The following is a 27,236-nucleotide window of genomic DNA, read 5'->3' on the forward strand; positions in this document are numbered from 1 at the left end:
ACAGCGGTTCATGTGACCAGAGATGAAACTCAGGGGGAGACAATTGCGGACTGTATTGTGGGTAATCTCACATTTCCATTTGAAAACGATGCAGGAGCATCTTCATTGCCCCTGCAGAATGCGGCTGACAATTGTCTTGAAGAAGAAACAGCACGACAGTTATGTAATGTTAGCTGCATAGCTTCAGGCGAAATTTCTCACCAGGCCCTCGTACTTGGCGGCAGACACTATTTTCTAGACATCTTTACGCACTCACTGCGAGCTCAGAAATGAGAAGAGCGACGTGATGCTAACTGGGGTTATACTAGAGACACTACCCAACACATCTGTGCAAAGCTTTATCGGATTTTCATAGTCGTTTCCATTTCGCGACCGATCGGAGCTTACTTTCTGAACGCCCCTCGTATCTTTGAATATGGGTACGGAGCGATTTAAAGTGGAACGACTACATAAAACTAATCGCAGGAAAAGTTGATGCCAGACTGAGATTCATTGGGAGAATCCTCAGGCACTGTAGGCCATCAAAAAAGGAGGTAACTTCCAAAACTCTTGTTCGACCAGTACTTCAGCATTGCTCGACTGTATGGGATCCGTGCCAGACAGGATTGACAGAGGAAATAGAGAAGATCGAAAGAAGAGTAGCGCGTTTCGTTGTAAGTTCGTTTAGTAAACACAGAAGCGTCACAGAGATGATCAACCAACTCCAGTGGCATACGCTGTAAGAGAGGCGTTCTGCATCACGGTGTGGTATACTGAAGTTCCGAGAGAGTACTTTCGTACAAGAATCAACAAAAATATTGCATCTTCCTACGTATATCTCTCGAAAAGACCAGGAAGATAAATGTAAAGAGATTGGAGCCTAAACGGAGGCTTACCGACGATCGTTCCTCCCTCGAATTATTCGCGACTGGGAGAGGAAAGAATGAAGTGACACTGCTACGCAGAGTACACTCCGCCACACACCACATTGTTGCTTGAGGAATATGGGTGTAGATGTAGATGTAGATGCAGATGTAGATGTAGTGTTTTAAATGTACGTTTGCCTTTCTTTAATTCGAAGATAAGTCGTTGGGTCAGTAATGTCTCGCGCGTTCCTACAGTTCTCCGGAACCCAAACTGATCTTCCCCGAGGTCGACTTCCATCAGTTTTTCCACTCTTCTGTAAATATGTCGAGTCAGTATGTAGCAACTATGATTTAGTAAACTAATGGTTCGTTAATATTCGCACCTGTCTTCAGATTCCTTCTCTGAAGTTGGGAGTTATTACATTCTTCTTGAAGTGTGAGGGCAGTTTGCCTGTCTCAAATACTTGCACGGCAGGTGGAATAGCTTTATCGTGGCTGGCTCTTATAAGGATCTCAATAATTTTGAAAGAATCTCATCTACCCCTGGGGCCTTGGTTCCACTTAGGTCTTTTGAGTACTCTGTCAAGTGTTTCTTGCAGCGTCATAACTGCCATCTCATCTGCTTCTACTGCCTCTTCCGTTTCTATAATATTGTATTCGTTACCTTGCATAGCCCTTCTATATGTTCCGTGCATCTGCAGCCTCTCCGTCTTTCCTTGATATTAGACTGCCATCTGAGCTCTTAATATTTATACAGGTGCTTCACTTTTGTCCGAACGTTTATTTAATTTTAATATTGGCGAAGTCTCTTTCCTGTAGTCATACGTGTTTCTACAGCCTTGTATTTATGCCATCACCAATTCAGTATCTCTTGTGGGAGCGAAGGGTCATTGTCTTTTTGCTGATTAGGTCCTCTATTGGCTTAACTAGTTCATCTCTCAAAATTACCCATTCTTCCTCTATATTTATTTCCTCTGTTGCATTCAGTCATTGCCTAATGCTCCTTCTGAAACTCCGATAACTTCTGGATCTGTCATTTTATCCACGTTCCATCTCCCTAATGTCCAATGGTTCTGCAGTTTCTTCAGTTTTAATTTATAGTTTATTACCAATAACTTTTAGTCAAAATCTTCATCCCCCCTTAGAATTTAACGGTTCTTATCATGGTTAAGAATGACTGAACTCTGCACTATGCCGAACTGGATCAGGCGGCTTCCCTTTCCATTCCTTTCACCCTAGTCCACGTTTTCCCACTATTTTTCCTCGTCTCCCTTTTCCTATCATCAAATTCCTGTCAAAAATTAATTTTGCTTCTCCCTTAACAATCTGAATAATTTATTTTATCTCACCACAGATTCTTTGAGTGTCTTCATCTGCTGGGCTTGTAAACATATAAATTTTTCCTACTATGGTGAGTGTTGCTTTGTACCTACCCTTGTTACGATAGTGCGTTCACTGTTCTGCTCCCTAGCTTACCTGCGTTTCTATTTTCTTGATCATTATTAGACTTGCTCTTTAATTACCCCCATTTGGTTTTTTATTGATACCTTTGTACTCACCTGAACGGAAGTACTGTTGTTCTGTCATTGCAGTTTGTTGATTCCCACAGTATCTAACTTAAAGGAATCCATATCTCTTTCTAAATTCTCTGGAGGATGCCATCGTCAGACCATTCTGCAGCGCTGCATGCCCTGGCAAAAGTAACAGCTGTCGTTTCCTCTTGCTTTCAGCCGTTCGCAATACCAACGTAGCTAGGCCATGTATGCCAGTTTTAAAAGAACAGATCGTCAGTAATCTATAGTGTGTCTCTTAAACTACTTAAACGGCTGCACTCTTAGTATGGGCCGTCCGAAATAACCTCTTCGGTGTGGTTGCACTTACGGAACGGCTATCTGTATTGTTTAGGCATGCAAGCCACCACATCGGAACCATGCCCGTAGTTCGTGGAGTTGGGACGATAGTTACAAGATTTTCTGGAACGAACCCCTGGAGACCACAGATCCATCACATCAAGATACTCAGAAAATATTCCTGAACAACCTTCGAAATTTTTTCGTCGGTGTTCTGATTTAACATGTATACGTACATATTAAGATGCTTTAGAGCTTATTTGACGATTTCAGCATTTTATCGGCTGCTCCTTACAGAGGTACGAATTTGCATAGCCGTAGGAATCAGTATGGTTATACTTTTTATAAATCCTTATAAGAATTTCTCATGGGCTTTAATAAGACGCGAAATATTTCTAGTACTTTACAATCCAATGGGCCCGCAGCATAGAAGATATCTCTCAGAGGCATTATGTAAAAAATCCTGATTGCTGCTATAGTAACTCAATGATGTATTTATTGTGATGAATCCATTTCGGCTAGATTGTCATCTGCGGAAGTTAGATAACATTTTTATGCTATTAAAATTTTGGTTAGTAATTTAAAGATTTGACACTTACGTTCCTATATATCATTAGTGGTAGCTATCACTCAGTACTGAATTGTATTACAACGTGATGTAAGTTTAGGACTCTTATGCTACAAGTGGTTTTGTTGTTTGCTCCTGTTATTAACGGTTCTCTCTTGTAATTTTTATAATTTGACATTTTTCATCAGATTTGACTGATTTTACAAAGGTGCTATATGTTTGAAATTGCTATGGTGGAATGAAATGTCGTGTGGCTAGGGCCTCCCGTCGGGCAGATCGTTCGTCTGGTGCAGGTCTTTCGATTTGACGCCACTTCGGCGACCTGCGCGTCGATGGGGATGAAATGATGATGATTAGGACAACACAACACCCAGTCCCTGGGCGGAGAAAATCTCCGACCCAGCCGGTAATCGAACCCGGGCCCTTAGGATTGACAGTCTGTCACGCTGACCACTCAGCTACCGGGGACGGACATTGCTATGGTGTGATGATGTTATCATTTCAGACTGTATGTGTTATCTTTGTAATCGATATGTCTGTGGGTACTTGCCTGTGGCCGGCCGCGGTGGCCGAGCGGTTCTAGGCGCTTCAGTCCGGAACCGCGCGACTGCTACGGTCGCAGGTTCGAATCCTGCCTCGGGCATGGATGTGTGTGATGTCCTTAGGTTAGTTAGGTTTAAGTAGTTGTAAGTTCTAGGGGACTGATGACCTGAGATGTTAAGTCCCATAGTTCTCAGAGCCATAGTGCTCAGAGCCAACTTGTCTGTGGCAATCAATTATCTTTGGTTTTGAATTCTGTATGAAATGTTTATGTATAAATACCTTTGTTCAGTTAAAATGTCGTCAGGGCGCTGTATTGTGTTTATGTAAGTTTCTATCTGTTCAAGTACGTTCGTTCTAATCCTTTAGGTAATAAGTGTAAAATTTTCATTGCCAGCTCCATTCGTACTACGTTGTGGTTATCGTTCTTTAAGTGATTGAAGAATGTAGATGGATTATTTTCGCTAATTCTCGTGTGCTCTCGATAGATATACAACGCCCTGATAATATTTTAATGCAACAAACGGATTTAAAGCGCAAACGTTTCATACAAAATTTCATCTCCAAAGATAACGGGCAAACACAAGCAACTACCCACAGACACATCGATTACAAAAATCGTACATACAATTTTTTTCTTAGTATGTGTTCTTTAAACATTAATCGACTATTACAATAGCTATGTCCGTTGTTACTACACGTAACAGAGCCGTGTAGTCCGTTCGAAATCGTGTAGTCCATTCGAAACCTGCTTTGAGCAGTTCGGAGACATCACTGGGAGGAACCCGTAATACTCTAAGTTTTGCAACCACTCCACTCGAACAGACAACGCAGCAGGTCATTAAACTAGGCAAGTGTTTCTACACGCTTTGTTTAGCAAGTTTCTCTGCAAATGAGTTCCGGCACATTGGACTGCAGGGATACATCGTGACTGGAAGGAGATGTCCAATATCTTCGTCTTCCCATTCCCCCGACTCCTCCCGACCGGAAAAGCGAAGCACTTTGTGTGCGACACACAGATGGGAACGTGCCGCCAACTTCGTGGCCGCATCTTTAGAGCTCTTGCTAACCCTCATGTGGCCGTGGAATAAAACCTTTGTTCTTTCGTGTATACTGTGCCACAACATAGGTAATCGTCCGTTCGAACTTTTTTTTATGAAAACGGAAAATTTCACAGTACTAAGTTATTATCGTTGTTCCTCATTCTTAACGATTAAGCAAGTCATAACTCATGATCTCGTTGCAGAAAAGAAATATCGCACTAGCCTTTCCTATCGTGAGACCTTCGTTGGAAACTATTCACAATTTCATTATGGCATTCATTAGGACCTCGCATGATTACCTACTGCCAGTGATTTATCTCATGAAAAGCATTTTCATTTGGAGTCTATAAGACGGTTTCGTCAGACTGCAAGTAACGCATTTATGATATTATCTCGGTAAAGCACTAGAGCTTATTATCGAAAGTTAAATTCCATTTTGAATATGAAGTAACATATAGCATTCCTCGGAGAAGTTGTTCATTACATTTACAGTTTTCAAAGATGGATAGGAACACGACAGTAACAATAAGAAAATAATGTAGTATTGAATCACCATCACATCTTCTGGTAAAAATTTGCTTGAGGAAAATGTAGAGCTGACAAAATAAGAAAACCGTGCGAAGCCATTACGAAAACACATCTGAATGTATGTACGTAATCTGAGGTTATAGGATTTGCCCAACATGACTCCCTTATCAGATACTTGCTAGATAAAAAGTGAAAAATGATGAAAAGGACAAACATTTTATTTTTGTTTCAGCGTTAGTGTCCGCCGGCAGAAAGACACACATGCCCTCTTTTTCCGTTTCCGAATGCGCCAATAAATAAATGGACATCTTTTCATCTGAAAATAATAACGTATTTTTCTCACAACGGGCATACACTGCTCCCAGTCGCTGCCGGCACTTTCATTTTGTTTGTTTGCGAATAATTTCAAACTTTATATAAATTTAATTACAGACACTCAATAGTAATTACAAACGAAACGAGGCATCAGTGGTTCAGAAAACAACCAGTCTCACCTATCATCAAATCTTTTGCAGAGACAAATACTTTTATTAGAACGTTGGCCTTCACACGTCGTTGAGTGTAATGTATTATTTAGCCTTCATCTTTATACTCCTGCTTTCTCCCTCCTCTTCATCCTCTCATTCCTTTCCATCCTCCTCTCCGTTCTCGTTCTTCTTCTTTATCGATGTATGTACTCTGGTTTGGGTGCCCTCTGTCTCATCTCGCCGTGTAACCAAGAAGAGGACGAAGTATCTGTGCAGAAATCCTCGTAAAATTATCTTTCTTGGCACACTTTGGCAGTTTCCCTTGGCAAAGTGTGTATGTCAAAATCCATGTTAATCTGACGAGCGAGCACCGATTACAGTATCGTGTTTGTTTTATGAATGACGATTAGACAAAAAGGGAGGGGATGAAACCCAATGCCAATATGTTGCTCTTAATCTTGGAAAGTACCAAAGGACCGCCAAACTTAACATCCAGATCTGATGCGCAAATCACGCTCTTTTAAGGCGCGTCATGTTTTTCTATAATAACACGCTGTGGAGAGGTTTACTGTTTAACACAGGAAATTTGTCCGTACTTTAGTTGTCAGAAACAGTGAACCACCGCCTGTTCTTCCTCAACCGACCAAACACTGATGACGGTATCCCGAGATCGCTAACGCACGCTTGTGCAATGATGCTTCACTCTGAGTTATCCGGGTCGAAATGCATTTGCGGTAGAAATTATCACCGCCATTATTTGCCCGGCATGAGGGGGAGAGATGGTAGCGCAAGACTGCTGAACACTAAACTTTGCACCTATGTCCTGAATTATATTCCAAAACTCGTTGCAGTGCGTCGTGGTGTGAAGAAACGTGACACTGCTGATGGCGATCTGTCCATGGCAGACCGGCTTCTGTTGTTCGAAGGGAATGGGCCTTGTGGGCTCTCCCATCACTATACAACACAAAAGATGACACTACACATCTCCGCCTACGTAACTAAGCGGCCTGTATGCATGGCTGCCATGCTGAGAAACTCCCAGTCCAACCAGGTACATTCCGTTGTCAGGTCTGGAACGGGGTACACTCAACCTCGTGTTACTTGAATGAGAAGTGGTGACTCCGAGGCTCAGAAAGCAATCAATGGCTGGGATAGGGGTCTGCTGAAATCACACACCTCCATAAAGCATCAGATGATACCATAGGCAGAGGAAGACACGGCGGTCGATCGACACCGCATGACGCTTAGGGCCGAACTGTGGATCTTGTAATTTAAGTCACCTATACCTAACAGATACGCTTAAGACACAACCCCCAAACAATGCAAGGAAAAGTGTAATTGTGTAATCCCTATCCAATCAAGTGACTGAATTTACTCCTCGGAGTCTCCCAGCCAACAAGCCTAATTCTTTTTCTTTTTTACTGGTGATGAAAATTTCCTAAACTGCTTGAACTTAAACCGCCTAGCGTGCGTTATCGACCTCGGACAATTACCGTTTCCATAGATAACAAAACCAGATACCAAATCCAGAGTATCATTTACTAGAGACGAATTTTGGCCAGAGCAGAAGTTTCCTGGAAACCTAAACAATGAATAACTATTGACCAGACTAAACCATGCCCAGTGGAATTCTCCAGAGCAACCAGTCGAGAAAGCTCAGAAAGTAATTTCCCTCTAATGGTGCACCTCATGTTACAATACCCTATACTATGAAGGGTTCATGATCACTATGAAGGAGCACAAATGTCCTCCAAAACCCCCTTTATGGCGGCCACGATTAACAGATCGAATTAACTGGATTCAATCCAAACGACGTTTCTGCAGGGACCCGCCATCAGCCGTCACAGGTACAGAGTGAGAGCTGCACCACAACCGACAGCTACTCGAGACACCTCTTCACTGACTCAGCATGCCAAGCCATATGCTTCATTTTCATAATAAAACAAGCAGACATTTCAAGACTCCAGAAACGTAAAAACTGATTTTGGGAGTTTTTTAATAAGCAGTTTCACTCTCTGTTGTGTACGTTAAATAGTGTTGTCAACCCATGGACACGTGACCGGTGCTGACTTCTTTATTTCAACAGTCTTTCCTGAAATACTCTGTTGGGTTTTGTGTTCCAGTTTCTCATATAATACGATGAATGACTCATTGGTGTGCGTTACACTCGTTAGCTACTACAGTTATAATCTCCTTGCCACTTCCATTTATGTTTTGCCGATATCTATTCGTCCCAATTTTAGAATGTTTCTCTCAATAGGCCACAGATGACTCATTTCTCGACCTTCTCCAAATGAGGTAGTGTTCTACCTCTAATGACGTCGAAGTTTACGGGGCGTTGATTTTTTGACTCGTCACTCCTTAGATTTAGCCGCATATAACCAGTTTTTCTTGCGGTAAGGGAAAAACAAGGTTTTCAGAATCCCAGGGTGGCCGTACTAAAACTGCACCGAATGTTGGATCCAAACATCAGTCTTAAGAGGATGCAACAGCTTTTCATTATACTGATGAGGTTTTTGTGATGCGTGATGGCGCTTTCTCTGTGGGTTCATATGCTTGAACGGACTGAACCAAAACTCACCTGAGGCTCCAAATGTTCTGATTCGACGTCAACTGGAAACCATGGGCAGAACTGAACACGGGCGTGTTGAACGGGTAATTTCAATTCATGTAAAACAAACAGCATCTTTTTAATATTTTTCTATCGCGACAATGTTTAAATGTTCAGAAATATAAAATTGTGCACTTCACAATAAGAGAAAAACGCGATGTCTGCAATCTTAACGAGACACGATTAAAACCAGTCAACTCGTGTTAATACCAGGGTGTAACAGTTTGTAAGGATATCAAATGGAATACTCACATAAGATCAGTCATAGGTAAAACAGATGGCAGATTTTGATTCACTGATAGGACGCTGGTAAAATGTAGTCAAGCTACGAAAGAGACAGCATATAACATACTCGTGAGAAACATCCTAGAATACTTCTCAAGTGTGTGAGACCCATACTAAGTAAGGTTAACAAGAGTTATTGAACTTACACTAATAACGGTAGCGCGTCCCTAGTTTGTTTGACTTTTTAAAAGAATGTCGGGAGAATAAAGAACTAGAAATGTCACACGGAGATAGACATCAATTATCCCACGAAAGCCTACCTTAAAATGTTCACGAACCAGTGTCAAGTGAAGAATGAAAAATATACTAGAGCGTCCTGCGTATCGCTCCGTTGGTAGCGCGATGACAAAATAAAGCTAATCACACTGATGTGACAAAAGTCATGGGATACGTCCTAACATCGCATCGTCCCTCCTTCGGCTCGGCGTACTGCAACCACTCAATGTGCCATGGACTCAACAAGTCGTTGGAAGTCCCCTGCAGGAATATTGAGCCATGCTGCCTCTGTGGCCGTCCATAATTGCGAAATTATTGCCAGTGCAGGATTTTCTGCTCGAACTGACCTCTCAATTACGCCCAATAAATGTTATGTCGGGAGATCTGGGTAGCCATATCGTTCGCGCGAATCAACAGTCAGCAAGTGTAACGCTGTGTCAAAAAATCTATGGATACGAGTCGTTGCATGCTGGCCCCTATTTCGACTGGGTTCTAGGCGCTGCAGTGTGGAGCCGCGCGACCACTACGGTCGCAGGTTCGAATCCTGCCCCGGGCATGGATGTGTGTGATGTCCTTAGGTTAGTTAGGTTTAAGTAGTTCTAAGTTCTAGGGGACTGATGACCACAGCAGTTAAGTCCCATAGTGCTCAGAACCATTTGAACCACTTTATTTCGACTGGACCAGAGGTGTGAGTCTTCCTGCACGTTGGTCAGGGAGCTTGAAGATGGTGTAATCGATCGCAAAAGATGGTCACTCAATAAAATAACAATTGGAAATTTAGGCGATTGAAAGGTTCTGTACTGAACAGTCGTGATCCCACAACCAACTGTATAAAGATGGACATAAGGAGATTATCTCGAATTGTCCAGAATGTACTTCAAACCAATCGCGAACAACTATGGCCCGACGATAATTCCATCGTTGTTTGGGAACATGAAGTCCATAACCGGCTACAAACAGCCTTCAAGTAGACGAACATAACCATTTCCAGTCAATGAGGGGTTCAGTTGGACCAGATGACCCAGTCAATTTCTTGTAAACACAGCCCATATCATTATAGAGCCACCACCAGCTTGCACGGTGCCTTATTGACAGCTTGGCTCCATAAATGCGTGGGGTCTGCGCCACACTCGAATCCTACCACCATCTCTTACCGACTGAAATAGGGAGTCATCTGACCAGGCCACGGTTTTCCAGTCGTCTTGGACCAACTGGAATGGTTACGAGTCCAGGAATTGCGCTGCAGGCAATGTCATGCTGTTAGCGAAGGCACTCGCGTCGGTCGTCTGCTTCCATAGCCAATTAACGCCAGATTCAGCCGGTCTGTCGCAACGGATACTTTCGTCAAACGTCCCACATTGATTTCTGCGGTTATTTCACTCTATGTTGCTTCTCTGTTAGCAACGACAATTCTACACAAACGTCGCTGCTCTCGATCGTTAAGTGAAGGCCATCGGCCACTGCTTTGTCCGTGGTGAGAGATAATCCCCGAAATTCGTTATTCTCGAGGCACTCTTGACACTGTGGATCTCGGAAATTTGAATTCCCTAACGATTTCAGAAATGGAATGTCCCACGCACCTAGCTTCAACTACCATTCCACGTTCAGAGTTTCGATCATGCCTCCAAAACCACGTCGGAAAACTTTTCACATGAATCACCTGAGTACAAATGACGGCACCTCCAAGGCACTGTCCTCTTATACCTTGTGTACGTGATAGTACCGTCATCTGTATATGTGCATACCGTTAACACATATCTTTTGCCACCTAGTGTGTAGCCCGCATTTAAGGTTCAAATGGCTCTGAGCACTATGGGACTCAACTTCTGAGGTCATCAGTCCCCTAGAACTTAGAACTACTTAAACCTAAGCAACCTAAGGACATCACACACATCCATGTTCGAGGCAGAATTCGAACCTGCGACCGTAGCGGTCTCGCGGTTCCAGGCTGTAGCGCCTAGAACCGCACTGTCACTCCGGCCGGCCTGCATTCAAGCAGCCATTCTTCATCCTCCATGCGGGTGTGGACAGGGTTGGTTCAAATGGCTCTGAGCACTATGGGACTCAACTGCTGAGGTCATTAGTCCCCTAGAACTTAGAGCTAGTTAAACCTAACTAACCTAAGGACATCACAAACATCCATGCCCGAGGCAGGATTCGAACCTGCGACCGTAGCGGTCTTGCAGTTCCAGACTGCAGCGCCTTTAACCGCACGGCCACTTCGGCCGGCTGTGGACAGGGAATAAAACCTAATACATGCTATAAAGGGAAATACTCTCTGCCATGGACTTCCTTGTGGTTTGAAGAATTTTGATGTAAATGTAGATTTCTTAATTCACATTTAATAGGCGTTGCGAATTTGTTGGTGTTCCTGGAGGCAATGTTTCAATTGAGCAGAGTTTTCTCGTGTGGGGGCTGGTTTCGGATATTTTTGTAACAACCTCTTTGCTATTTTACGTTCTCACGAAAAGCTGGAAACATTTATCGGGAGAGCTATAGTTTGGTCGTACTGCAGGAGTGCCAGAAATAACTGTCTGCCACTCAGCCAGCTGCACATTTCAACAGCAGCTGTGAAATGCACAGGGTGTGCTGTTTATTTACTGTATTCATTACTAGGTGAGCACCCAGCGTTGCGCGGGTATGTATTTCTTCCATTTCTATTAGTGCAGCTCTTCCATCTTCCTTCTCCTCCCTCTCCCTGCCCACTTCCACCACCCTCCTCTCTCTCTTCATCTCGTTCTGCCCCTCTCTCAGTCCAGATGTTATTCCCTCCTCTCTTTGTCCATCTCTTCCTCCTCATTCTCTCTGTTCATCTGCCCCTCCTCCATCTGTCGATCTGTTCCTTCCCCCTCTGTCCACCTCCTCATCCCCACTCTGAGTCCATCTTTTCCTGCCTCCTCTATCCCCTCCTCCCACATCTCACAAACCATGTCCTACTCGTTCTCACTCTGTCCATCTACTCCTCCCCCTCTGTGTGTCCATCACGTCCTCTTCCCTTTCTCTGTCCATATCCCCCTCCACCTCTCTCTTTCCATCCCCCCCCCCCACCATATACGTGTCCATGTCTTCCTTCCCCTTCTCAATCTGTCCATCTCTTCCTCTAGTTTCTTTCTCCACGTTTATCACCCCCACCCCAATAGGAAGCTGTTGGTTCTTACCCCTACAGTTCATTCCAGATGTGGGAGTAAGTAATATGTGTACCAAGTCTGATTGAAATATGCCCAGGGAATTAGAACGAGTTCTTCGTCCACTGCTTTTCCAGCATACGCGCTTGTCATATTATTTCACACATATTTAATGCATTTTGGACATATTTGTAGTCATATTTCACTTGTATCGCTAGCGAATTTCTCCCTACAGTTTCGTTTCCACGCAGCTGAATGTTTATCACGTCATATCTCCTTAAATACGTATGTTACAGTGATATAATTTTGTAGGTGCATTTATAGGCATATATGGATACTATGTGCGAAATGTGTACCGAATAGAGTAAATAGCAAACTAATAATAAATTTAGACGTCACCCAGGCGGAGACAGTTTTCACGTATCTTAGTGTTTACAACGTCATATCTCATGAACTATGTATTTACAGTTATATAATTTTGCAGGTACATTCAGTAGTATATGTAAATATTGTCTGAAAAAGTTTTCGTGAATACAGTTAGTAGTAAAGAAACAATAAAATAAAACGTCACGCCTGTTTCGCCAGTTCTGTACCTTAACAGCGAAAATGTAGTAAGCGTTTTTTTTTCCTTTCATTATTTTGTCTTGGTTGTTAGCGAGAAAAAGTTTCGCTAAGGTTTCAAATTATGTGTTAAGTTTTTTGCAAATCACGAAGTTCTCTCATTCTCAAACATTGGATGAATAAAGTCTGGGGGTATTCGTGTGTAACGGGCTACACTTCTTTTTCATCCCCATCCCGCCCCTTTGATGTGGGGGTGGTTCTTATACCGCAGCGATTCTTTCCAGACAGTAGGTGATATGTGTACGAAGCTTAGTTGAAATCGGTCTAGTGGTTTAGGAGGAGATTTGGAAGATATGTAAGTACATTCGTAGGCACGTCCGTTTTTGTAATATGTTTGGCTACAGGATGAGGAAACTAAGACAGGCCACCCCAAATACATATACAGATCACATTCTTTTGTGCAGTTACGCTAAATTACAGCATCCAATACAGCGAATTTTCTGACGTACTCCAGTAATTTACAATATTTGTAACTGCCGAATTATAACACAGAGGTTTTTTAATGGAAATGTAAAATATTTTGTAGCATTAGAAAGAACCTTTGAATAGGATTTCAACGACACAACATGTGTGGAACTTGGTAAAACAGTAAGTAACAAGATAACAGCACCACAAACCACATTTCCATCCTCAAGATGAGATTTTCCAGAAACGCCTGCCCTACTGTATATGGCGAATGATGCCAAAGATTTTAAACAGTGGTGCGTTTGTATGCTGTAACGTATTTTAGTGGTGCCAAGATCTTGCGATTTGTCTTTGCAAGCTTTATGAAATTTTTTAAAGAAACTGAGGGTCTCAAGAATAAACTATGCCAGCAATAAAGACCAACAACTGGTGAGACACATATAACGAAGATTTTAGCAGTATTAACATAACCCTAGTGTCTCTACGAGGCATCTTCAGTGTGCGATTGGGATCAGCTAAAAGACTGTTCTGTGAATATTACATTCTAGTGCATTTACGAGTATGTTCACCACCTTTCCCTCTATCAACAGCTTCATAACAGCAACTTTTGAAATCGGTTGCAGATCTCTGAAGAGTGTCTAAGAAAATTGTAAGGGGCGATCAAAAATTTTCCGTTTGAGGCCGTTGCAGTAGCTTATACTTAAAGTAACGCGACTGTGACGCGTGGATATAGTACTGACATTTAGGCAAATGATAAGAGTAGCATTTGTGTCTTTTCGACGCTCGGGAGATAAATCTATGGCGACGTTATTACTAAATGTGTCCAAACGGGACCATCATGCTGTTATTCTTTTCTTGGCTGCCAAAGGAGCAAACCGGTAGACATCCATCGGGGAATGAAGAATGTGTCTGCCGAAAACCACCACTATGGAATGGTACGCCACGTTCCGTGTTGGTGACGATTCGACACAAGACGCAAGTTCCCATACCGCAAATCTCGCAATGCAGAAGTTACGGCAGCTCAGATGGGGATACTTGAGCATCCGCCCTATAGCCTTGATCTCTCCCCTTGCGATTATCATGCCTTCGGTCCCTCCAAAAAGGCCAATTCATATTGAACGAGGATATGCAGCATACAGTTATGGACTTCTTCACGCAGCAGGACATGGCATTTTACAAAACGGGTATCTTCAACCTAGTGCATTGTTGGGATGATTGCTTCAATGTTGAAGGCGATTTGATATGATCGACGTACCGATCCTGGACTGTACCGCCATCGAACGGAAATTTTTTGGTCGCGTCTTATACAAAGGTACAAAGTCATACGGTGTTTCTATGCAACATTTTGTTTACGGATGAGGCATCATTAACAGATTACGGTTATAACAAATTTCGGAATATGCACTACTGATAAGTTAAAATTCCACGTTGACTGAGATAACAATCATCTCCATCGAAATCGCCATCATTATAACCTGTTTTATTGATGGGACTCTAAACAGCCGCACGTATACACAGTTGCCAAAAATATACTACCGCAGTCATTGAAAAACATCCCAATGGCCATAACAGGCATATGGTACCAACACGACTAATGTTCCCTTCACTCCGCACAGGTGTTTACATACCTTCTTAATAGAACATGGCGAGAGAGTTCGATCGGTTGTTCGGGAAACATAAATTTGCACATTCTCCAGACTTAACACCTCTGGACTTTTACATGCGGGGAAATTAAAAAGAGAGGTCTGTAGGGAAACACGTACGACTCCAGAAAAGATGAAATAGCACAGACCTGTGCTGTTATAATTGCAGATGAAATTAAAAGAGCACTATTATCTGTTCAGAATCGCTTTACGGTCAACATTTTGGGCACTTGACATTACGGTCACAATAATAAATTGACAAGCCGCAACTGGGTCCTGTGTTTTGTCACATTTGTTATAATATGGAAGAAATTTGTGGGACGTATTCTCCAGACGTCGGGACAGTGGTTTGCGGTACTATCCTGTTACTATTCGATCGAGTTCCACACATGTTATGTCTTTGACCCCAATTTCGGAGGTTCTTTACAATGCCGCATAAAAATTATACAGGGTGTTACAAAAAGGTACGGCCAAACTTTCAGGAAACATTCCTCACCCACAAAGAAAGAAAATATGTTATGTGGACATGCGTCCGGAAACGCTTACTTTCCATGTTAGAGCTCATTTTATTACTTCTCTTCAAATCACATTAATCATGGAATGGAAACACACAGCAACAGAACGTACCAGCGTGACTTCAAACACTTTGTTACAGGAAATGTTCAAAATGTCCTCCGTTAGCGAGGATACATACATCCCCCCTACAGTCCATTCCAGATGTGGGAGTAAGTAATATGTGTACCAAGTCTGATTGAAATATGCCCAGGGAATTAGAACGAGTTCTTCGTTCACTGCTTTTCCAGCATACGCGCTTGTCATATTATTTCACATATATTTAATGCATTTTGGACATATTTGTAGTCATATTTTCCTGATGCGCAGATGCAGCCCTGGAGAATGGCGTATTGTATCACAGCCGTCCACAATACGAGCACGAAGAGTCTCTACATTTGGTACCGGGGTTGCGTAGACAAGAGCTTTCAAATGCCCCCGTAAATGAAAGTCAAGAGGGTTGAGGTCAGGAAAGCGTGGAGGCCATGGAATTGGTCCGCCTCTACCAATCCATCGGTCACCGAATCTGTTGTTGAGAAGCGTACGAACACTTCGACTGAAATGTGCAGGAGCTCCATCGTGCATGAACCACATGTTGTGGCGTACTTGTAAAGGCACATGTTCTAGCAGCACAGGTAGAGTATCCCGTATGAAATCACGATAACGTGCTCCATTGAGCGTAGGTGGAAGAACGTACTGACGAAACTAAAATGAGCTCTAACATGGAAATTAAGCGTTTCCGGACACATGTCCACATAACATCTTTTATTTATTTGTGTGTGAGGAATGTTTCCTGAAAGTTTGGCAGTACCTTTTTGTAACACCGTGTATACTGCCATTGCAAAGGTCGGTATCTTAATTCGGCAGCTACAAACCTTAAATACTACTTGAGTACATCGAAAACTCGCCACATTGTACGCTAAAAAACACACTTATACATGTTTACTCGTTCTGGATACAGTTTAGATGGACTGTCTTTACCGCCGCACCCTCCGTGTTATCAAACCACACCTGATCATATATGGCTCTCATAAATGTATAGCAACCTTTATCATAAGAAACACACTTGTGCTGGGGAACAGTTAAAGGCATATACTAACTACAATGGAAGCCTAACATAATCCAACTACTAATCTAAGCCATCGTAAAATTAAGCTACATCAAGAGCGGGTCAAACCACCGTCACTGGTAACGACTAACGCCTCCAGGATTCAGTGTCCCTACCAACCCTCACCCTAAAATGAAGTGACTACGCAATTTCCTTAAAAACCATATGTGGGAGTATGAGGTGTCGTTCGGTTCTATCAGTTACAAGTAAGTGGAATCATACCCCACACACACAGTAAAAATAAAGCTCATTTTGATGTCAATGCGGTATAAAATGTCTTCGTGTTGTGGTCGTGGTTTTCAGTCCAGATGCTGGTTTGATGCACCTCTCCACCCTAATTTATCTTCTGCAAGCCTCTTCATCTCTGACTAATTATTGCTATATACATCCACTTTAATCTCCGTACTGTAGGCAAACTTTGAACTCCATCTACAAATTTTACTCCCCACATTGCCCTTCATTCACTATTTCTTGACGCAGCAGGAAAAATCCTACCACACTTCCCTTCTTTTATCGAGCTGGACAATAAATTTCTTTTCTCCCCGAATCGACTCACTTCTTCCTTATTAGCTGTTGAATCTTGTACCGGGTGATCAAAAAGTCAGTATACATTTGAAAACTGAATAAATCACGGAATAATGTAGATAGAGAGGTACAAATTGGCACACATGCTTGGAATGACATGCGGTTTTACTAGAACCAAAAGTTCAAAAAATGTCCGACAGATGGCGCTTCATCTGATCAGAATAGCATTAATTAGCATAACAAAGTAAGACAAAGCAAAGATGATGTTCTTTACAGGAAATGCTCAATATGTCCAACATCATTCCTCAACAATAGCTGTAGTCCAGGAATAATGTTGTGAACAGCACTGTAAAGCATGTCCGGAGTTATGGTGAGGTATTGGCGTCGGATGTTGTCTTTCAGCATCCCTAGAGATGTCGGTCGATCACGATACACTTGCGACTTCAGGTAACCCCAAAGCCAATAATCGCACGGACTGACGTCTGGGGACCTGGGAGGCCAAGCATGCGAAAGTGACGGCTGAGCACACGATCACCACTAACCGACGCGCGCAAGAGATCTTTCACGCGTCTAGCAATATGGGGTGGAGCGGCATCCTGCATTTTGGTTCTAATAAAACCCCATGTGATTCCAAGCATGTGTGTCAATTTTTACCTCTCTATCTACATTATTCCGTGGTTTATTAAGTTTTCAAATTTATACTGACTTTTTGATCACCCGATATGTTATGTGTTACGCAACACAAGATAGAATGATCGAAGAAGTATTACAAATGTAAGCATAGTTCATCCGAAGACTGTTCAGAGGTTGCTGACGTAATCTAAAGCTCGTCGAGATTTCTAGCTGACGTCCTGGCTTCTGGTCCGTTTATTCTCCAGTTGCCTGTATAACGAAACGGTGTGCCAGCCTACACGTCTGTTGGTGTGTTGCAGGAACCGGCTGGAGACGTACGAGCAGTCGTGCGCGGTGGACAGCGTGACGAAGAAGTGCGCGGGCCCGGCGAGCGAGTGCCGGCACGCCATGCTGGCCATCCTGGGCACCGAGCTGCGCTCCAACTGCGCCTGCAAGGGCACAGACTTCACGCAGCTCTACGACTGCCTCGGCTGGCAGCGCCTGCTCTGGGTCAACCCCTGCGTCGGTACGCATCTACCAACGGGCCCCAACCACAAGTACATCCCGGCTTCCTTCATTTAGACAGCGTAGCACGACGCCGCTACTAACCGACACACGATCGTACCGAGTTTCTTCGCAGAAATGTTATTTTCTTTACAAATATTTGACTTTAAGAACGAGACGTTGTCACCGGGTGTAGCCCTAGGAAGCGTAATAGGACCTCCAATGTTCCCAACGTAAACAAACGAATTATCGGACTGGACCACTAATACTGTAACAGTGTTTGCTGACGACGCTGTTACGTACAGGAAAGTATTGTCCCCCAACGATCGTAACGAAATTCAGAAAGAATAGACAAATGTTTCAGCTGGTGTAACGAGTGGCAACAGGCGTGAATCCAAGGAAGAGTGCAGGGGGCGAGGCGCAGCGTATCATGACCACTTAAAAAGAAGAAAGAAAACATTGTACTGAGTACTCATGTTAACGAATTATTCTAATAATATCACAAAATTATCTACATTTTGTTTTTATATTTAAAAATCCTAGACATCTGTGACAGATTAAATGTGGGTTGACAGCAATTTGTATGTTTTCATGGGCATTCAGGAGACAGAGAGACAGTGAAAACCAGTGACCTCGCCCCCAATCCTTGGAACCACACCTGAATGACAACTTTAAGTGTAGATACATGTAAGACGTGCCTATAGCGAAGACGTAGAACGTGATATTATTTGTATAATCCAGCACCCCCGTGAACCATGGACCTTGCCGTTGATGGGGACGCTGGCGTGCCTCAGCGATACAGATGGCCGTACCGTAGGAGAAACCACAACGAAGGGGTATCTGTTGAGAGGCCAGACAAACGTGTGGTTCCTGAAGAGGGGCAGCAGCCTTTTCAGTAGTTGCAGGGGCAACAGTCTGAATGACTGACTGATCTGGCCTTGTAAAATTAATCAAAACGGCCTTGCTGTGGTGGTACTGCGAACGGCTGAAGGCAAGGGAAAACTACAGCAGTAATTTTTCCCGAAGGAATGCAGCTTTTCTGTATGGTTAAGTGAGTATGGTGTCTTCTTGGGTAAAATATTCCGTAGGGAAAATAGTCCCCTATTCGGATCCAAGGGCGGGGACTACTCAGGAGGACGTTGTTATCAGGAGAAAGAGAACTGGGGTTCTACTGATCGGAGCGTAGAATGTCAGATACCTTAATCGGGAAGGTAGGTTAGAAAATTTAAAAAGGGAAATGGATACGTTAATGTTAGATATAGTGGGAATTAGTGAAATTCGGTAGCAGGAGGAACAATACAGTTTTATAAATACAAAATCAAATAGGGGTAATGCGGGAGTAGGTTTAATAATGAATAAAAAAAGTAGGAGTGCAGGTATGCCGCTACGAACAGCATAGTGAACGCATTTTTGTAGCCAAGGTAGACACGGAGCCCACGCCTACCACAGTAGTACAAGTATATATGCCATCTAGCTCCGCAGATGACGAAGAGATTGATGAAATGTATGATGAGATAGAACAAATTATTTAGATAGTGAAGGGAGACGAAAATTTAATAGTCATGAGAGAGTGGAATTCGATAGTAGTAAAAGGAAGAGAAGGAAAAGTAGCAGGTGAATATGGAATGGGGGTAAGAAATGAAAGAGGAAGCCGCCTGGAGCATAACTTAATCATAGCTAACACTTGGTTCAAGAATCATGAAAGAAGGTTGTATATATGGAAGAGGCCTGGAGACACTGGAAGGTTTCAGATAGATTATATAATGGTAAGGCAGAGATTTAGGAACCAGGTTTTAAATTCTAAGACATTTCCAGTGACAGATGTGGACTCTGACCACAATCTATTGGTAATGAACTGTAGATTAAAACTGAAGAAACTGCAAAAAGATGGGAATTTAAGGAGTTGTTACCTGGATAAACTGAAAGAAAGGCAGCAGAGGGTCAAGCAGGTAAAAAGACAAGGGCTAATAGAAATCCTTGGGTAACAGAAGAAATATTGAATTTTATTAATGAAAGGAGAAAATACAAAAATGCGGTAAATGAAACAGGCAAATAGGAATACAAACGTCTCAAAAATGAGAGCGATAGGAAGTGCAAAATGGCTAAACACGGATGGCTAGAGGACAAATATAAAGATGTAGAGGCATATATCACTGGTAATAAAATATATACTGCCTACAGGAAAATTAAAGACCTTTGGAGAAAATAGAACCTCTTGTATGAATATCAAGAGCTTATATGGAAAACCAGTCCTAAGCAAAGAAGACAAAGCAGAAAGGTGGAAGGAGTATACAGAGAGTCTATACAAGGATGATGTACTTGAGGACAATATTACGGAAATGGAAGAGGACGTAGATGAAGATGAAATGGGAGATATGAGACTGCGCGAGGAGTCTGACAGAGCACTGAAAGACCTAAGACGAAATAAGGCCCCGTGAGTAGACAACACTCCATTTCATCTACTGATAGCCTTTGGAGAGACAGCCCCGACAAAATTCGACCGTCTGGTGAGCAAGATGTATGAGACAGGCGAAGTACCCTCAGACTTAAAGAAGAATATCATAATTCCAATCCCAAAGAAACCAGGTGTTGACAGATATGAAAATTACCGGACTATCAGTTTAATAAGTCACGGTTGCAAAATACTATCACGAATTATTTACAGACGAATGGAAAAACTGGTAGAAGCCGACCTCGGAGAAGGTAAGTTTGGTTTCCGTAGAAATGTTGGAAAACGTGAGGCAATACTGACTCTACGATTTATCTTAGAAGATAGATTAAGGAAAGGCAAACCTACGTTTCTGGTATTTGTAGACTTTTAGAGAAAACTTTTGACAATGTTGACTGGAATACCCTCTTTCAAATTTTGAAGGTGGCAGGGGTCAAATACAGGGAGCGAAAGGCTATTTACAATTTGCACAGAAACCAGACGGCAGTTGTACGAGTCGAGGGGCATGAAAGCGAAGCAGTTTTTGGGAAGGGAGTGAGACAGGTTTGTAACTTATCCCCGATGTTATTCAATCTGTATATTGAACAAGCAGTAAAGGAAACAAAAGAAAAATTCGGAGTAGGAATTAAGATCCATGGAGAAGAAATAAAAACTTTGAGGTTCGTAGATGACATTGTAATTCTGTCAGAGACAGCAAAGGACCTGGAAGAGCAGTTGAAGGAAATGGACAGACTTCTTGAAAGAAGATCAATGATCCAAGAACAGTCTCAGTCGCATTTACTATTGTTTTAATACCGCCAACCCGTTTCAACTCGACGTAGGGGTCATCTTCTGGGCGTTTACACCAGTTTCCTGTCGTTATGTAGGCAGGAGTGACACCACCAGCAGTCGACCAATGGTGTAAACGCCCAGAAGATGACCCCTACGTCGGGTTGAAACCGGTTGGCTGAATTACAACAGTAATAAATGCGATTAAGACTGTTCTTGAATTATTGATTAATCATACTAATCGCTGCTTCTCTCCACAACCATGTTGTCCAAAAATCTTGAAAGAAGGATATGAGATTAACATCAACAAAAGCAAAACGATGATAATGGAATGTAGTCTAACTAAGTCCGGTGATGGTGAGGGAATTAGATGAGGAAATGAGACCCTTAAAGTAGTAGATGGGTTTTGCTATTTGGGGAGCAAAATAACTGATGATGGTCGAAGTAGAGAGGATATATAATGTAGACTGGCAATGGCAGGAAGGCGTTTCTGAAGAAGAGAAATTTGTTAACATAGGGTATAGATTTAAGTGTCAGGAAGTCGTTTCTAAAAGTATTTGTGTGGAGTGTAGCCATGTATGAAAGTGAAACATGGACGGTAAATAGTTTAGACAAGAAGAGAACAGAAGCTTTCGAGAAGTGGTGATACAGAAAAATGCTGAAGATTAGATGGGTAGATCGCATAACTAATGAGGTACTGAACAGAATTGGGGAGAAGAAGAATCTGTGGCACAACTTGACTAGAAGAAGGGATTGTTTGGTAGGACATGTTCTAAGGCAGCAAGGGATCACCAATTTAGTATTGGAGGGCAGTGTTGAGGGTAAAAATCGTAGAAGGAGTCCAGGAGATGAATCCACTAAGCAGATACAGAAGGATGTACGTTGCAGTAGGTACTGGAAGATGAAGAAGCTTGCACAGGATAGAGTAGCATGGAGAGTTGCATCAAACCAGTCTCTGGACTGAAGACCACAACAACAACACAGCCAACTGGTTGCAACTAAATTTAACTTAAATCTAGTTGCAACCGATTGTCTGTATTACTCAAATCAGATACGCAGAGTAATGTAACTGGCTCGTAGCGTGCAGGCCTGAGCGCACGCTAGGGAGAGCCGCTGACGGCTCGCCAGTGAGCCGTGCGGTGCGCTGGTGGATCAGGTCAGTGAACACTGGCTGGCGCCAAGGTGTGCACCAAGTCAGCCTCTGTAGCTGCGCGGTCAGCGAGCTGAATTGATAGGCAAAGGGACACGAGTTCGATTTCCGGCCAGGTAGGAGATTTTTCTCTACTCGGCGACTGGATGTTGTGTTGTGATTGCGTTCGTATCATCATATTTGACATTCAGCTGTCGAGTTTCTGTTTGGGCACGTCCCGAAAGCCAATAAATTAAAAAAGAGTGCGCAGTTAGCACTGACGAAGATTTGTAGGTGTTTTCCATTACCGTATGGTCTGGCAGCACCGGGCAAATCTACACCTCAGCGCTCTCGCAATCGTTCTGACGCGTGCTTGGGTGAGGTAGATATCTGCGCAGTACAGAACAGTGGAAGGAGGAGGGCTGGCGGCAAGCGACTTGCTCGCTGGGTATAAACTTAAAAAAAAAAATTAGCTTTTCACGCTGAATTCATTCTGGGGTACAACAGGTGTAATATTAAGAAAGTATACGAAATTGGGAAACCGAATGGATGACTTAAATTTGGCGGAATATTGTGAAAAACGCAATAAAAAGGAAATGGCATTCAAGGCACTATTGCAACAAATTGTAATGGATTGCGCCAGTGCTTGGGGTACTTGTAAAGTAGGCATGCTAACAGAGGTCGAAAAAATTCAGAGACTTGCTGTTAGGGTTATAACTTGACGGTGTAACCATTCTGAAAATGTAACAGAAGTGTTCGGGTAAGTTGAACGCAATACTTACAAGAAAGACGAGGTGATTCTCGCAAAACCTTGCTGGACAAAATTAAAGAACATGTATTTGAAGAAGACTGCGACTATTATGCTACCACAATCATATCTCGCGCAGGGATTATGTTTATAAGATGAGAGAACTGAGAGCACTCACATAGGCATATAGGCTTTATTTTTTCTCATCACATACGGAGCGCACTGGAACAGGACAGAAAATCAGTAGAATCCATAGGAAGCACTCTCTGATATAGACTGTACCGTGGCTTGCGTAGTATATAATTATGTAAATGTGTATATGCCACTTGAAAAATATTACTTCTTTATGTCCAGATGATGTGTGCCATTGATCCTATATAGCTGATGAGTGTGCTTTTTTCTTCTCTCAAAATCTCTTTATCATCTCGCTGAAATTTTTCTTCCGTTATTCTATCGAGGTTTTGTTGCCTCTAATTCTCAGTTTGTCCACAGATTTATGATTCGCCACAAGTTTTATGAACGGATATCTAGCGTCGACCGTGTCATCCTGTGATAGCAGGTTTCTGAAGATCTATTTCAGTTTCAAGCAACCAGTTGTTCTTAACTTCCATTGAAACGACAACACAGAGATTTTTTTATCAGTCTGTCATCGTTCATTGTGGGAATCTGACCGTAAAAATTTAACCGCCTCATCCTGAAAGTGTCAGATTTTTTCTCAGTATGCTGATGTAATTCCTAAACTTCCCTTTTCATCGAACATCCACCTACGCAGACTGCGTCGGTTGGCAGCGCCTGTTCTGGTTCGAATCCTGCGTCCGTACGCTACTCTATTTTTCCACTCCAGTAGTACTCACATCCGGGGTTCTTCTACCGGGGCCCTTACTGCCGACACATTGACTGAACATGAATGTAAGACGAGTTTAAGTTTCAGTTCACGACGAGTAAAATTCCATCTTCTCTGTTGGAAGTTGGAAGTAAGGGTAACATCCAGAACTCTATTTTGTAGCAGGGTTTCAATCGTTTGTGTGCGGCGCTGCTGTACTGCGGAACAAAGGAAGGTGGGAAATGGAGCAGATCTTTAGTCCCGAGCCGACTTCCTTTGCTGCCTCTTTAGATACGGAGGGACTTGAGAAAGTAAGTTACACGTGTCGTCGCGTGCTAAGGCCACTGCGTAACAAGCAGAAGAGAGTACATGTTCTGACTTCCCTGCAGACACAGTTCTGCTGCGGTACAGTGCATCACATTGTGCGAATAAAATGGCGCGGCAAATGGAAACGTACTCCAGAGTCGAAGTGCGCGAGGCAGTACGATTGTTGTGGGCAAAACTTCTAATTTGTCCAGTGATTCACCGGGACCTCATGCCGGTAAATGGACCAGATGCAAGGTCACGTTCAGCCGTAGTCAAATGGTGCCAATAGTTTGAACAAGAGAGCGATGCTGATCAGGTAGGAAGACCACTGATATCTACCGCAGTTGACAACGTCCTGGCAATCGACCAACTCATTCGCAGCAATCGCAGAGTGGCTACCGACGACATTGCTCAGCAGACGCGCGTCTCAATAGGCAGCGTTCATTCCACCGGTCTGCAGTATAGCAAATTGTGCTCACGCTGGGTTTTGCGATCACTGTCATCTGCACACGTAGGAAATTCCATTAAGAACAAGAGGCGTGAAAAATTAAGCACAGGGTTTGTTCTCCTGCGCGACAATGCAACACCCCACACGTTGCACCATAATACGAGCTTCGCTTTGACGTTTTCGGTGGGAGTTTTGGAAACATTAGCCATACAGTCCAGTTCTTGCAGCATGCGATTTCCATCATTTTCGGTAATCTGAAAGAATATCTAGGAGGAAAGAGATTTTCCAACCGCCGGACATTCACACAGCAGTTCACGAGTGGCTCGGTGACCAAGGGGCGGATTTCTATCGTCGATGAACTGAACGATTCGTTGGACGTTCCGGCCGGTGTTAACAGAGACTTGGTGACTATGACGAAAAACAATGTCATGTGCCAGTGTCAGTCTGAACAACAGTGCAGAATTCAATAAACATTACTTGGCCCACCATAATTATGAGTAATTTAGTTTTTGAAGAACTTTCGAACATTCTTTTGCGTTGATTACGAAGCATATCCCCACTGTTGAGCTACTAAAATTCCCAATCAGTAACTGCATATACGCAAAAAATAGTAGTCTTATGAGCTTAACGATCTATTGCGTACATAGCTGAATTACATTTATTCATAACACTGCAAACTAGTATGCTTATGTGTTACAAAATATGATAAACTATATAGCGCTATATCATGCCATATAAAGTATTGTAGTCCATGCACCCTATATGCTTTCCTAATGCGTGAGTTGTTTGCTGTCCACATATTGTCATACTAAAATCTACATAGATATATGATATGCTGTATAATAAGACAAAGCTTCTTTTATTGGAATTATTATTTCTTAGTCCAAAGAAACAGAGATATGGGACACTTATAGGAACCTACGAGCTGCTGACATCAAATGGAGGGAGCTATCATCGGACGCTTCTCCTTTTAACAGAATTCTGCAGGTCAAAAATTTCAAAATTCAGCTATTCGCTTGGTTGTCTTACCACGTGCTACGCAACAAAAATGTGCAATGTGTATTTATGTCATATACATTTCACTTTTTATACCCAAAAAAACCATCACTGACGAATTCTGCAAACGCCTATATTTGCACTTTAGGCTACTTGTGTCCTGTCCTAACCTTAAAAAACCGTTAGCGTACTGCTTCAGAGCAAGTTATGCACATTCAGCTTCAATGATCACACTCGTAATACTAAATTACACAAACATTAGAAAATGAAGGAGGGATTCTTTTTGTTTCGGTTTTTCACGAAGCAAAAACAAACATTTATTTATTTTCATGCCAGTTTGGTAGTGTTGTAACTCCATTTTTAATACATTTGCAAACTCACACACGCTAATCGAAGCAACATCAGAATGACAAGAAAAAGCTACAATACTGGAGGCCAGTTTTCTTTTTTTACGTCAAATGGTGCACAAGTATTACGTTGACCATAATCAAAGCGCAAGTTTTCTGTACAATTGTACAGAACATATGTACTTCATTTTAAAAAAAGTTGGCACTGGCTATCAGAGTTGTTCCTTTTTATTGACGTTATTGTATGCATATGGCTTAACATGTGGCATTTTTCAAGAGCATTAGAAATGGAGCTATAACATTTTGAAACCGGTATTCAAACAAATAAATTTTCGTTGCTGTTTGTGGAATAAAGGATTCCTTTACGCTTTGCAGAACAGAGTTGCGGACACGGCGCATTCCTGCAAAATGTGGAAAAGCCTAAAGCAAATGTCTGTCAAATTTTCTGTTACATTATAACATCTGAGTGTTTGCTATGTTGTGGAACAATCCAGTGATTGGGTTCATATTCGCGAGGAGCTGGCTGCAGATCCACGTCCATTCTTGTTCTGAATCGGTGCCTGAGGCATACTCGCGTAATACCTATGACTTCACAGTTCCATCAAGAGGCAAGTCACGACCCGTCACGTACTTCGACTAATATCCATTCACAACTAGATAGTGAAAGTACCTAATATGAAAGAATCGCCATGCCAACCTCTCGTACTTTATTATATTGTAGCTTGTTATCTATAACTTTAACACAGCGTTGAGTCATTCTTATGCATATTATTACTTTTAGCAGTATTTTTGTCCTATACATTGGAAACTAACAATACAACACAATACAACTTTCCATCACCATAACTATTTCTACTTTTAATGAAAACTACACTTATCACCATATCTAATTATTTCTACCACTACTAATCCATTATAACATCTTTCTCTTCTATCTGTCACTGCTATACAGTATACAGCAACTAAATGAAATAGATTATATACACAAATAAAACCAGTTTCCGTCTGATACATTCCACAAGGCACTTCTTCGCTCCCCGTTACGTAGGCACACCTTGCCAGTTCTTTGGGATGGTGCTATACATTCGCCCCACACATTAATCCTTATTCCAAGTTCTTACGGATAACTGAGCATAGTTGACCATGACAATGATTGATGAGTCTTTTAACACAT

At 42.4% G+C, this 27,236-nt stretch overlaps 1 protein-coding gene across 1 annotated transcript in view; it reads left to right on the plus strand.

The window, feature by feature from the left end:
• The window catches only part of LOC124556422, a 962,508-nt gene that overhangs the window by 747,755 nt on the left and 187,517 nt on the right, over nucleotides 1–27,236 (plus strand). Inside the window, exon 8 of the mRNA XM_047130380.1 lies at nucleotides 17,865–18,070. Within this exon, the coding sequence (XP_046986336.1) occupies nucleotides 17,865–18,070 (206 nt within the window). The remainder of the gene's footprint in view (nucleotides 1–17,864; nucleotides 18,071–27,236) is intronic.

The sequence above is a fragment of the Schistocerca americana genome, chromosome X (genome assembly GCF_021461395.2).
Source record: "Schistocerca americana isolate TAMUIC-IGC-003095 chromosome X, iqSchAmer2.1, whole genome shotgun sequence".
Classification (NCBI taxonomy): Eukaryota; Metazoa; Arthropoda; class Insecta; order Orthoptera; family Acrididae; genus Schistocerca; species Schistocerca americana.